The sequence below is a fragment of the Dermacentor variabilis genome, chromosome 9 (assembly GCF_050947875.1).
Source record: "Dermacentor variabilis isolate Ectoservices chromosome 9, ASM5094787v1, whole genome shotgun sequence".
NCBI classification, from domain to species: Eukaryota; Metazoa; Arthropoda; class Arachnida; order Ixodida; family Ixodidae; genus Dermacentor; species Dermacentor variabilis.
This window is the reverse complement of record NC_134576.1, coordinates 46176048-46189727: the sequence shown is the minus strand read 5'-3', so window position 1 is coordinate 46189727 and position 13680 is coordinate 46176048. Positions and strand designations below refer to the sequence as shown.

General features: G+C 43.5%; 2 protein-coding genes across 2 annotated transcripts in view; one reads left to right on the top strand and one right to left on the bottom strand.

The window, feature by feature from the left end:
- LOC142592654 (uncharacterized) overlaps positions 1 to 13680 on the bottom strand; it is a 69048-nt gene that overhangs the window by 50886 nt on the left and 4482 nt on the right. Inside the window, exon 2 of the mRNA XM_075704219.1 lies at positions 5288 to 5355. The gene's annotated coding sequence lies outside the window, so the exon portion shown is untranslated. The remainder of the gene's footprint in view (positions 1 to 5287; positions 5356 to 13680) is intronic.
- The window catches only part of LOC142558330 (uncharacterized), a 68625-nt gene continuing 68384 nt past the window's right edge, over positions 13440 to 13680 (top strand). The window contains exon 1 of the mRNA XM_075670477.1: positions 13440 to 13507. Within this exon, the coding sequence (XP_075526592.1) occupies positions 13440 to 13507 (68 nt within the window). The remainder of the gene's footprint in view (positions 13508 to 13680) is intronic.

Below are 13680 nucleotides of genomic sequence, written 5' to 3'. Positions count from 1 at the left end.
TCCTCTACTGCGCTTCCCTTCTCTTCATACCAATTCTGTCACCCTAATGGTCTAACAGTTATCTACTCTACGCATTACATGACCTGCCCAGCGCCATTTTTTATATGAATATCTGAATGCGGGGTAAGCAATAAGTGATGTGTTTACATAGTCGTAAAGATTGTCCTCTTTTTCAGGTTTAGGATGCTCAAGCCAGCCAGCAAGATAGTTATCTTCCAAGCACAATTCGCCCTCCAGCCGCACATAGCATTGTACCGTGTGCCTTTAAGAGTGCTGACAAATTTTCTTCCTCTTTTGAAACTGGTAGGGGTCTAATTTGTGATCACGGTAATGACTACAAGGCTGTACCTCACTATCTTGAGCACAAAAACAATGTTCCCTTTGAAGTGGCAACCTTAAGATGACCACTCACTGCAACATGTTTCCTTGGTACTACTGCTGCGGGGGTCAATGCAATTAACCACTGCTTCTATGCTGAGCCCAGTGTATGAACACCAACCAGATAACACTACGGAGATGTAGATGTAGCAGCTCGTCTCCAGCGTCAGCTGGATCAATGCTTTGGCCTTTCGTGGCACCTGACTGCATTATAAGTAGTGCTGCATGTTTTCAAAAATGTGACAAATGTTGAATCCTGTTACCTGGTGGCAGGCTGAGTGTACGGAAAGCACTGAGACGTTTTAAAAGGAAAGGACTAATTTGATACTGCTACGAGTGGCTAAGCACTCTCAGCAGCATGGTGTGGCCTGGTACCACTGCACTTGGTTGACTAGTGCATGCCAAGTGTGCTGTGGTACCAGGTAACCACTAACTACAATTACACTGACATTTGCTATGATCCATGAATCTACACACAAATTGGCTGTAGTCTCACTTGCATGGAAATATGGTATAGTTATTTTACTCGAATTATTTATAGAGCACACCATAGTTGTACTTGGACTGCATGCTTACTTATTCGAGGAAACTGAGGCAAAAATTAAGGAGTGAAAACAATATGTTAAAACAATTTTTTCTTATGCAGCACCTGCATTCTGAATTGTTTTCCTTTATGGAGAAGCTAATATGGCACCCTTTTGCTGCAGGGGGTTGCCTGCTTCTCTTACACAATTTATCATTACGCTAATGTATTGGTGGTTTGCAGGTTGTTTTTCCTATAGGATATATTGCTCTTTTGGACCTTCAGCTGTTGCTCATTTTTATATTTCCCTTCATTGTATCTATTCTTTCTTTTTTCTTTTGCTGAATACAAGGCTAGTGAAATAGTACTTTGATGCTTCCATTTGCAAATTCTGCTTTTGTTCATGAGAATTAAGCCTCATAATGTGCCCTCTGTGTTTCACTTTACTGGAGAGAATGCAGCTAACAGTGCGCTGTTGCTCACCTAAGAACTCGTTTTTATGAGAGAAGTGTTCTTTTTCAAGAGTTTCTTTTACTGTTTTATTTTATTTATCCTTTAATAGTATTACGATATCATCGAGCGATGCTCAAGGGATTTGAAACGCACCCTTACAGACATGCTATCCAAATACTTTTCAGACGACAACCGTGATTGGGACCAGGCTCTACCTTATATTACCCTTGCATACAACTCTTCCCATCTCGAAACTGATGGCTTTTTGCCTTTTTACCTCCTGTATGGCCGTGAACCGATGCTACCACTGGACACTGTGCTTCCGTCCACCACAGCTTCAACTAGCGCTTATGCCCGTGATGCTATCGGCCATGCTGACCACGCTCGCCAACTTGCGCGCGCTCGTCTACAAGTCCCTCAAGGCAAACAAAAGCAATGCTACGACCTCCGTCACCGTGATGTCCATTTTGTGCCAGGCACCCTCGCGTTGCTTTGGTCACCATCGTGTAAAGCTGGCCTTTGTGAAAAACTGCTTTCCTGCTACACAGGCCCATATCGCGTGCTCCGCCAAGTGACCGATGTCACCTATGGAATTGTTCTAGCCACGCCCACTATGTCCTCCACTGTGACAACCAGTGAAATTGTCCACGTCGCCCAACTCAAACCCTACAACTCTCCACGTGCTTTGGATATTTAACAGCACCGTGACGACGCTTTTGCCGCCGGGGGGTAGTATTACGATAACATCGAGCGATGCTCAAGGGAGGAGCCGCCGCGAGAATGACGACGAAGTGAGTCCGTGCCCTTGGCGTGAGCGAGTGTTGGCCGGGCAGTCTGGCTCCAGTGTAAATAGCCTGTATACAGCCTCTTTCATCTGTGTCTTTCCACACTTAACAATATGTTTATGCTTAGCTGTTATGCGTATGTGATATTTTTGTATTGGTTCATGCGTTAAGTGCTCATTGTGCCTTTCAGAAACCAAGAGATGGCACTATGTTGTGTTTTTAGTGTTCACTTTATTTTCATGAGACAGCTACAGTTGGCCATTGTATTCCACTGCAAATATTGTGTAAATCATTACATATTTGCCATAAAGGTGATACCAATAATAGGTTTCACAATAAAAATGCTGGTGGTGACAATTTGAGTTTTTCTTCACTTAGTGACAGTGGCACTTTGATTTGTTGTCCCAAACAGTCCAGGACTTTCCGAGACGCGGCGTACGCCAATAATCACTGGCTGTAATAGCGTCTCAAGCAGTCTGGGACAACAAATTGAAGAGCCCCATTGCATGCATGCATGACGAATATAAGAAACAGCCAAAAATAGTACAAGGCACATACAGTGGATGTCAAGGTGGATATAAGATGTTGTGGATACAACCATATGTAGTACAATGGACGTCCTATGGACGTAAGTGTGGTTAATATGGATATCCATTAGATGTAGTAAATATCTATTGGATGTTGTGGATATCTAATAGATGTAATAAATATATCCACAGGATGTTGTAGATGTCTATTATATGTTACATATATCCAGCCCTAACATCCCCATAAGTACCACTTACATGTTCTGGATGCATTTGCGATGATCCATAGTACATCCATACAATGTTTTCTGGATAAACCTAGATAATTAATGAACATACTGAATGTCCAAGGGGTACCATATTAGGCTCATCTAATGGATGTATCTGGCTATCTGGGCTGTTTCAATACCTCGTTTATTGGTTATTTAAAGCTACTGATGAGTTGCTAAGCAAAATGAACCACCCTACGTGCGACAGGACTGTTAACACCATTTGAAACATATATACATAATTATGGTAAAAAGAAAAAAGAAACACCGGAGCTGCCCTTTAAAGCGTGTGGTAGGCAGGCATGGTGTACGTCTCACTTTCTGTGCCCCGGTCAAGCTGGCTCAACTCTGCCTCTCAAACACCTGGTAAAAATAAGCAAAGGAGAGTTGCAGCAAAAAACATGATGTGCCTTGTGTCAAAAGCACCACAAGAGGGACGTGTGGCAAGTCCCACATTTAGGCCACTGGCTACTGAGTAAACCAGGCAACGTGCCAAGAAGCTTAAGAGACTTCACCATGCAAGGAGTGCATGCATCAGCCACATTTCCATGAGCTAAATGTCCTTGGAACATTACAACACCCGTATAATATTCCCATATGATGCAGCTGGCAGAAAACTTGCTGGTTCATGGCTGCTCACAAAGTGCAAGTGGCCTCTAAAACACCAAGTTAGTTTTCGGAAGTGCAACTGACAAACAGGCAAGCAGCTTGCACATGCGTAATTGGTCCACGGTGATATTAACAGCTCTCCATGCATTCGGCTGTAACAACAATTAGGCATTGGCGGCGAGGAGTTATGGAGTCGCCATCTATCGGAAGCACCTCGCTGGCGTAGTTTGAGGGATCATGCGACGCGCTCCTCATAGGTTTTGCTGTCAGCGCTCACTGAAAACACCACGCGTGAGCTCTCCCGGACATTTCTTTAAGTACTTTCGAAATGAGAGAAGTTTTTTACTGTCTAAATAATAATTTTGGGCAAACTGAAAGCACACAATCATTTACAGATGCTATCTCTTTATCGAATACGTACAGTGAACGCCACTGCGCGCGGTTGCCGCAATGGAGTCTCCCGAACCGGCTTCTTGCGTGAAAGGTAGGTAAACACTGTGAGCAAACTATGTTAAATATGTTCTTATACTGTTTGTATAACTAAATGCAGCGTAATAGAACGAAGCCTCAATGCTGCGATCACGCAGATTCGCAGCGACCGACTGCGCGTCTGCATGCTTGTCCGCGCACTGTTTCGCTTACTCCGCTCGCGCGTTTTCGCACCGTGCCATGAGCTTTAGGTCGCAGAATATGAGCATTTGACAGTATACAAGCAACCATTGTTGCGTGGGCGCTGTCAGAGCTGTTCAAAAATAATTTCATTGTAGAGACTTCGACGCCTACGGGGACTGTGATGTGCCGTCGCGACGATTCACTCTTCTTTTTTCTTCTAAATTCTTTGACCTTTCAATATTATTTCTCGAGTTGCGTCGCCCTGTATGTTTATCGGTGTTCCCAGCGTGTAATTTCCCGCTGCTCCTTTTTTGTAATCCAGAGCATTAATTCATAACACAAACATGACCATATGCCATGCTTTTTTTAAATATGCTTCTTACTGCTGCCTTTCCACTCCACTGAACTTGCCAGTATTTATAGCATCGACAAGTTCATAGACCAAACCGTCATGACATTAGTCGGGCAGCGGACTCGGGCGAGCGTCTCAGTGCGCGTTTTCAGAACATCGCAGACCGGGCGCCGTAGCGGAAATCTTCCTCGCATCTGTGCTTGCTGCATAGCCGAGTTGTAGCCGATGACTGTTTGCCGGTTTTATATTTCGCGAGCCAAGCTTCATGCAGCTTCTTGTCCTGCGGCTACGTGTGAATAAGGCTGACACCAGGCTCCGTTACGTGCGTCCGGCACTGCGGTACCGAGCAGTAGCCTACCATGTTGCGCGCCTTCAAAGGTAGCCATTACCTATTGTAGTGCTTTCAAGCGTTGTAAAGGAGACACTCGAAGCGGGAAAATTTCGCCACTAAATGAGGACCACAGCGTACGAGGGAATTTAAACTCGTTTTCAGCTCGCTTCGGCGCTCCCGAAGCAGCCGATGCGGCCGCAATGTCCACGTGATTCCTCCTAGCACGTCACCCCGACGGTGGCGCCAGCTTTTCCAGTGGTGGAGCTCGAGGCCAATACTCATGCTATGCTTACTGCGCTTGCGAGCGGCCATAGATTCCACCAACATGATAGTCACTCAACGGAGCTGCATTTCCTGGAGCTTATCAAAGGTGGCTTGAATCAGACCAACCAGCCCCGAAGAAGCACTGCTCAGTTCTGTCTTGTCCAGAGAAAAGTACATTCCTTACGCAGGCTTCATTCTGTCACCCAGGCATTTTCCATATTGCTGAGCTCAGGTAGCTCCACAGCACCATTCCTAAGAAAGAAACAAAACACCAATTAGCACAAACAATGATGGGCCTATATAACCCTGTCCAATTTTATTTTAAAGATTTTCTAACACTGCAGTCCAACGAGGCCAGAAGTCAGAATGTTCCAGTACTGTGCTTTGAAAGCACGAAAGAAACATGAAATAAAAAAGTCAGGAAGAACCTCAGAGGCAGTGGATGACAGCTGAACCTTATATTCATGCCTCAGACCCCAAAAACGATTGGCCAGCACATAAATTTGCATGTAGCGTTCTCTGCCATCTGAGGGTTGCTGAGCGTATGTACAACAAAGGAAACGGTACCCTGGATCAAATGGCTGCAGAACTGAACATTGTAAGCCATAAGTCACATGCGCACAGGGCATTGTGTAGAAGCTTCCACTCTTATGCAGAAGCTACTATGTTGGCTCGAGCAGTTGATGTGCCAACAACCCGTTTCAAGAGCATGTTAATAACGTGAAGTATGGCCTGTGAGGGCATTTGGCTGCATACTGCAGCAAGTGTAGGCGTACGCCCAGATTTCTGGGGTGCACAATCGTAGGCAGGTGGCGATAGAACAAGAAAAATTATTGAAGTATGCAAGAACGCATATTGCAGCACCAAACGAGTCAGCGTACCGTCTACTGCTCTATATGAGAAAGAATTTAAGTTTTAAACTTGAAATTTGGAAGTTCCATATAGTAGAATGTGTGTCGTGTTGAATTTTGGTGCCTTTTGTGCAGATTTTGTTGATATCTCTTTCTTTTTCATTTTTAATGCTTAGATTTCTCTTCAGTTGTGTTTTTCTATAGTTTTCCCATGAACTGTATAAAAGCGTATCGTTCGAAAAGAATAAAGCAGATGAAAATCAGAGCCATGCTGGTCCCGACTTTTCTCTGGTGTCCAAGGTACACATTTGGGCTGTTCTAAACAGAGTAATGTTACTGCAGGACACTGCCAGACATTTTACATCCACAAATATTTTTTACAATATTCGGGTATGAAATGACAAGTTACAGCACTTCTTAGATATAAAGCAAGTCCACCTCCTTTTTTTCACATGTCAAAGATATACACTCATAGTTGGCAATATCGGATACATCAGTATCACTGAATCACTGCTAAACTAAGTTTCTGAAAAACTCCCTTAGCTCCCTCGGCAACACATTTAATTCATCCATTTTACTGTGCAGGCTCCATGCATTAGGATGAAAAGCATTGAACGGAGCACCTAATGATTGGTGAAGGCCTAGGCGGTGTTTATTCCGAGCACTGGTAACAAAGTAAACCACAATTAATTAGGCACACTGCAGAGATGCAATAATGCTGCAGTAAGAAAAGCTGTGACTATCCAATCATGTCATGGTCATCTTCTGATACAATATTGCCAGCACATTCACCCGATTTTTGTTTTTTTTTTCCTACAAGGATCTTTCTGTCTCATGCTATTGAAACTGGTAGTTAGCTTTGGTACCTTTTAAGTGTGCGATCAATAGAAGTTGTTTATTCTGGGACATGATTATTAAGTGAACTTCAGGCTGTTTCACTCTCAGTTTATTAACCTTTGCCTGACACGCTTCTTTCACCTAAATAGATGAGCATTTGAACTGAATGTGTTCCCACATCTCCTTCCTACGCAGTCTTTGTTGTTGAGCCTGGGCTACATGGAACTAACTTTATAGATAAACTTTGCAGGACAAATGGAGATGTGGCATGATGCGCAATGCTTTCTGGCTTTAGCTACACGAAACAAAAATCGATGGATGCGTCCGTGGACTTTTGCCACATTGATGTGAGCGTATATGCAACATAAAAACTACAAATTAGCTCTTTCCAGTATTATTTCACCTTGATAATAGCCTAATAACGTGTAAATGTGTAACACATGCTTTTACTATTCTCTCTATATTATGCCCACAAGATTCCTTCGTAGCCATCAGTGGTAAAAACAAGCTCCTTCGAACAGCAGTGCCTACCCAGTCCCGCATCTACAGTGACCTGCGTTGGCGTGAAAGAGGTTCGTCGAAGAGCAGTACATATGCACCCATTGCTACATACTAAGTCCCCCAAGTACATCCGACGGTTGGTTTCGAACCCTGTTCCTGCACCATACCGGACTGATGCTCCACCCATTCGACTATGGACTACCGAGTGATCCAGGTAGGCGGGAAAATGGTTAGACACAAACATACATACGGAAAATGCATTAAGCACTCTAGAATGCTAACACATCAAAATAGTGGTACGGCTTGGTCACTTGACCTGGCTTTGTCTAGCTTCACAACGCAACGGTAATTTAAACACACCTGTCATTAATGGCTGTGAACACGCCACAGTGCATTGCTTAGTGACACTCTGAAAAGAAAACTTGTAGGATTGTTTCCCGGTTGAGTGTCCATGAAAAAGTTTGCTATTTTGAATGTTGAAGTCGTACCCAACTCCAGTATTCAAGGAATTCAAGGAGTGAATTCAAGTTCTAAAACACCCTTAAATTTCTCTTTCCAAATTTTAAGAGTTTTCAAGGATTTCAAGGAGCTGTACGAATTCTGGTTTGTACAGAACATCTACCTAATTCGCATGCATCCACAGAACAATAGTGAAATCTTCTCAGCTGCAATTTCTTAAATCTAAACAGCTACTGAGTTAGACCCAGGCTTTAAGGTGTTCAGGATCTTTTGTACAGCCAATGTCAAATGGCTGAAATTTACTTTCCACTTGGAATTTCTATGGCATAGGACTCGAAAATGGATCAATGATGACTGTGGTGTGAACCTAGAAGCAAAACAACGAAATGGTGGCACGGCTGGGTCACTTAATTTAGCTTTGCCTAGCTCCACAATAACAACTGTGACTAAAACAAGCCTGAGGGGACCACACACTGGCAGAATTATTTGGTGGGTCGAATAAAACAAAAGGCAGAAAAAACACCAAAACACATTGCTGATTCATTCGGTAGTATTTGCCACTTTTTTAACACGTCCCCAAATCAAATGCACATGCATTTTATATGGGTTTAAAGTAGAAAACTAACTTAAAAATGACAATATAGCTCCTAAACAAAGTATAAATTGAAAGAGCACCCAACTGTTTTAGCAAGAAAAACATAAGCATGCTTCTAATTGTGGCAACAACATCAAGGCGATGCCAGCTAACTTTATCATCACAGAATGGAAATTTATTTATACTAAATGTCCCATGTGATCACTTTCAGAGAGCACTTCACTGCTGTCTATGAAGAGCCACAATATGTTGTCCTCCATATGGTTCATAGCACGCTTTATATGCTTCATTTGTCAAAAAACTTTGCAGCAATTGCAAATGGGATAGTGGCCCACACCTAGGCTAACCACTCCGCTACTTTGTCCTGCGAAGCAAGTACTTAGCTGGAATGCCAAGAACACATGATGTACCTTGTGTTTCACTTTTGAAATAACTTATTGTTTGTATGCACTTTCATAGTCAGACAAAGTCGAATGCCATCGTCATGCTATGCAAGAACTCGTTCCGTCACTATCCATGGTCGTCGTCCTGCAATGACAGTGACAATGATGATGGCCAGGCTGGCTCTGACGGTAGGCTGTTGCGAATGCCACGAATGCATTTTAGGTAGATTTCGTATTGAATTGTACTACCCAAGCAATTTTTGGACAAATTTTCTTTTGAAAGAATGCACAATTAGAATTGGGCAAGTAATGTAATAATTCAATGGTGGGCTATCGTTTTCACTCGGAAATCTTCCTGGGGCAGGCTGAAAATAGCTGTATTCGACAAGGGATAATGTGTGTTCAGAGCAGTTGCACTGCTCTAAGTACCGCCCAACACGGACCCTGCCACTGTTTGAGTCACCACTGCGGTCCCCATTGGGGTCTGGCACACACATGCTGACCAGTCAAGTTCGTATTATCCAGCAAAGGCTACCTTCAGGATCAAAGTAATAAAAGATGGGTCCCGTAGACTGTATGGGTGCTGGCCAGGACCTTAGGTTAGGTTCTAATTAACTTAAAAAATTAAATTAAACAGTCTAATTAATGGAAGTGTACTGTATCTAGGGTTGCTTCCCAATAGAGAGCGTTTACGGCACAGCTCCCTTATGTGGAGTTTGTTACTTGGAATGTTCAAACGTTGCCCTCAACCTGTTTTCGAGGAATTCAAGGAACACATCTAAACACCAAGTAGTCTCCCATCAGTGCAAAGTATGGCATGCAACCTTTCTTTTTCAGATAACAAATTCACACAGGGTACGGTGAGACTCAAGGGGGAAGGAGATTTTCCTAGGTAACAAGTAGCGTATCGCACAGAGCGGCTTTTTCTAAAGCTCACACAGCATTTCATCTAATAGTCCAAGGGATAACATCATAATTTATAACTTTTGCCGATCTATCATTCACATTTACACTTACAATAAAAAAGTAAGGTTTTTGAGCAATAGATGCGGGTGCGCTCAATTTGATAAATCTAAGAACAAACAGCAAGCATTCTAAGCAACTATTGCCATGAAATGCATCATATCTGGGTGCTGTATGTGAATGTGACAGAATGTGACAGCACAGGTCATTCCTTGCAGTGTCTAGAATAAGGATACATGTTATCAGTCAATGCAGGTTGAACACACAACTACATAAGTTAGAACTACAAAATGAGCACACTGGCTATTAAAAAGACACCATAGATAAATAAGCTAAAGTTATAGGTTAGTGCTCGTGAAAGTCTAAGGTGCCAGTATTATCGAAAACAGAGCTTTAGTAATCAAGCAATGAAGTAAACACAGGATGATTAGAGACTACAGCAGGACATACAAGTACTAGCCCGATGACGAAGTCACTCATAATTTTGTCACTAGCACGCACTCAACTACTTGTAATAAAGGTTATTGTTGCATTACAAGATGAAAGAAAATGCTACTTCCCCAGTTCTATTTGCAACAATGTTTCCCAGAGCTGATATGCCGTGCAGTCTAGTAGCAACAGCGAAAGGCTGGCTACCGTTCTTTATAGGGGCGGTCGACAAGGTTCTCGCACATGCAACGTCCACTATTTTCCAGACTGAACATAAAGTCAATACATGCTTAGAACATTTTCTTTGTATTGTTTACATACCAAAGATTATTGGGTATGTAGCGAACTTGAGAATGCAGTTAATTTTTTTCATACCCGTTTTGGCTGTGGTATATCATGAATCCACGAGATTTGGAATTTTTTGGCACTCAATGGCTTCAGCGGCTTGTTGTCCAAAGACTTGGAAAGTGCCTCGTTTTTTGGCAGGGAATGAATGCTTTTTTTAACGGCAGAAAGGCGCTTCATGCGTGCTTTCCGCCAGAGTTTATCAGCGACGACAGCTGCCCGAGAGAAAGCGAAGTTGTGCGAACTGGGTGCCTGTAGCCAGGCATACTTTTTTGGGGGTAAGGGGCACGCACTTCGCCTCGGTAGGGGGACAGCATGACTGGCTGTTGTTGCAGGTCTTTTTATTCAAGGTATCCTCGGTAGACAGTAATCTTGGGATGGGGACGCGGAGGGCACGTGCTTGGTTCGTGAAACCTTCCTCCCCCCTCCTACCCTGCAGGCTAGGCCCCTTGCCTGCAGCCTGCACACTGGCCAGCTGCCATCAACGCACACCAACCACGCAATCGACAGGGGTGCAAGGGATGGACAGTTTTTTTTATCTGCGTAAAGTGCAATGTACACCTTTGAACAAAAGTGTGAACTATTTTCAGTATTTTTGGCAACCATAGGGGATGAAAAAAAACTTTTATCACCCACTTTCTAAATGCATGGACATGTTTGGTGCAAAGTAAAAAGGTTTATGCAAGCTAACATAATTGCCTCAGATTCATTTCTTTTTTTTGTGCATGTGCACAAAACGTTTTTGCATATGTGCTGGATGTTGTGAATTTGTGATATACCACATAGTTCATGAAAAAGTTGAATCTTTCCACAAAATATTGGTGGCATTCAATTGAGGACTAAATGGTGTTAGAATCTCCAGTGACAATCTTTCCTTGTGCCTTGAATAATTCCATCATTAAAGGATTAATCAACTACATCTACTGTGGCTGATTTTAAGGAAACAGTTAAACTGTAGTTGCTCAACAGTCAACAAACAATGAATCTTATTTTAGCCTTGTTCATGAAACAAAAAGAATTTATAGTCATTGCTTTCTCTGTGCAGCCAAATGGACCCTACATAACTGGGAGCTCACATATAATGACTGTTTTGAATTGGTTCATCCAAACCTTTCCTCTTGCAGTGAGAAAGTGCACTGGCCTCCTCCTACTACTGACACAAAATGGGATATGACCGATAGGTTGCACCACTTGAAATGTGGCCTCCAAGTGAAGACTCAGGCTACAAAAAAGTTGTGGGCCCACAACAAAATGAGGAAAGGTGTAGGCTAGTATGTTGACTCATGATCAAATGCTTCTTTACGACAGAACAATATACAACATAGACGTCCTCAGACACCATGGTTAATGCAGCACACAAATCATAGAATAAGAAACAACATGGAGGCCGTAGGAAGCATTTATTGAAGGTTATGGGTATATTATTTAAACAATCTTTTTCATAAATATGCATTCATCTGAAGGAGTGCATGAAAAAGTAAATTAAGAAAGATTACCACGATTTGTTGATAAGCTTGACATTGGAACACCGGACATCTGAGTTTGACAATTGAAAGGAGCCACACAGCATACTTCTTTTACCATTTCAAGCTAATGCGTAAAGGTAATTTATTTTTTAACACTCAGAATAGCAGTGTCTAACAGGTTTCTGAACTACTGAACCAGGAAATGTAATGAATCTATTCCAATTCTTTACGTTTTCCTGCTTATTCAGTAGTCCAAGCTGCAGTTTCATCAACACAATCAGCAGCTGCGAGCGGCAGCCAAGTTGCAGAATCTAGCAAAAGAAATTTATATTAATGCCATTAGCACTTTTAGGGTACTTCAAGCACATCTTGGGGGCTGTATGTCTGCATCTCTAATTGCTTTCCCATCAACTTGGGTCATCGGGTAGTCCATGGTCTAATACCATCGGGCTGCTGTGATGAGGGAACCGGGCTTCAAACCAATTGTTAGGCCAACTTGGTTCATAAGTATGTGGCATTGTGTATGTGCCGTCACCAGTTAACACGGGGTTTACACCAACTTGTGTTACTGGGCAATAAAACTGAATTTCTGGCTACGCCACGGCCTCCTCGTTTGGCATATCGGTGTGTTCTGCCTGCTCATCACCTCTAGAGGCGAAATACGAACACGATTGGATGCTGTTTCCGCACGTGGGTGGTAACCACGGTTGAAAGTAATAAAAAGGTTTAAATTCGGTGACTCGCGAAGCGCTAGTATGTTAAGGCTCCGTTTTAATTGTTAACGGTGGAAGCCACTGTGTCCTTTGTCCCTAGGCGGGCCGGCATTGCGGAGTGGGGTCGTTTGTTTACGCTCGGATGCTGCTGAAAGGCCGCCAGTGACGATGACTGACTCGGCACCAGCGCTGCAGGCACGAGCAAGTCTGTCCAACGTACCTTCAGAGGCAATGTTCTGACTGGTGTTGCAGAAGTCGCGGGGTGCAGTAGTGCTGAACTTAGCGTCACATGTGAGCGGCTAGACGTAATTATATTTATTCAATCGTGCTTTTTACTAATTGTAACAACGTGTCATCATTTCGACACCAAAGTGGCAATGGCGACACTACTGACTGGTCCGTGGGTTGGGGCTCGCCGAGGTCTGCGCGTGCCAGGGGGTGTTCACATAAAACATTGGCTCCAGAATGGAGGATATACAACAACCTCCCCCGGATGAGCGAACTATTATTGAGCTCATTGCTCCACAATCTCCAAGGGATACAGCAGATGTATCGGTCGCTTCACCTCAGTTCCCCTACTTAACACCAGTTTGCAGGACCGCACCCTGCCGTCTCTACCCTTAAATGTTTCCTTAATTCTGGCGGTCTTACACATGTGGCGTTTCAAGCGGTTTTCCCTCAGTAGCACCAAGGCACCTTTTTTCAGATCGCTCAATGTCGTTGGTCAGCACATATGTGCCAACCTAAGCTCCAATAAGTACTCTTTCCGCCACCATCTCCAGAAAGCATCGGCCATGGCAGTCCGATACTTCCAGCGACGTGAGAGACGCATGCCACCGTCAGGAATTTCGTCCGGCAGCAGGTGTGGAGGAAGGGTCGTCAACTTTCTTCTGTCAAGGAAATGAGCCAGTGACGGTGGTTCTGGCTCTTGAGCATTACCATATATGAAAGCCAAAGGGCATGAGTTGATCACGGCCTCCACCTCATAAAGAACGGTGGTCAGTTCTTCGAAACTCAAGCTGCTCCGACCTAACA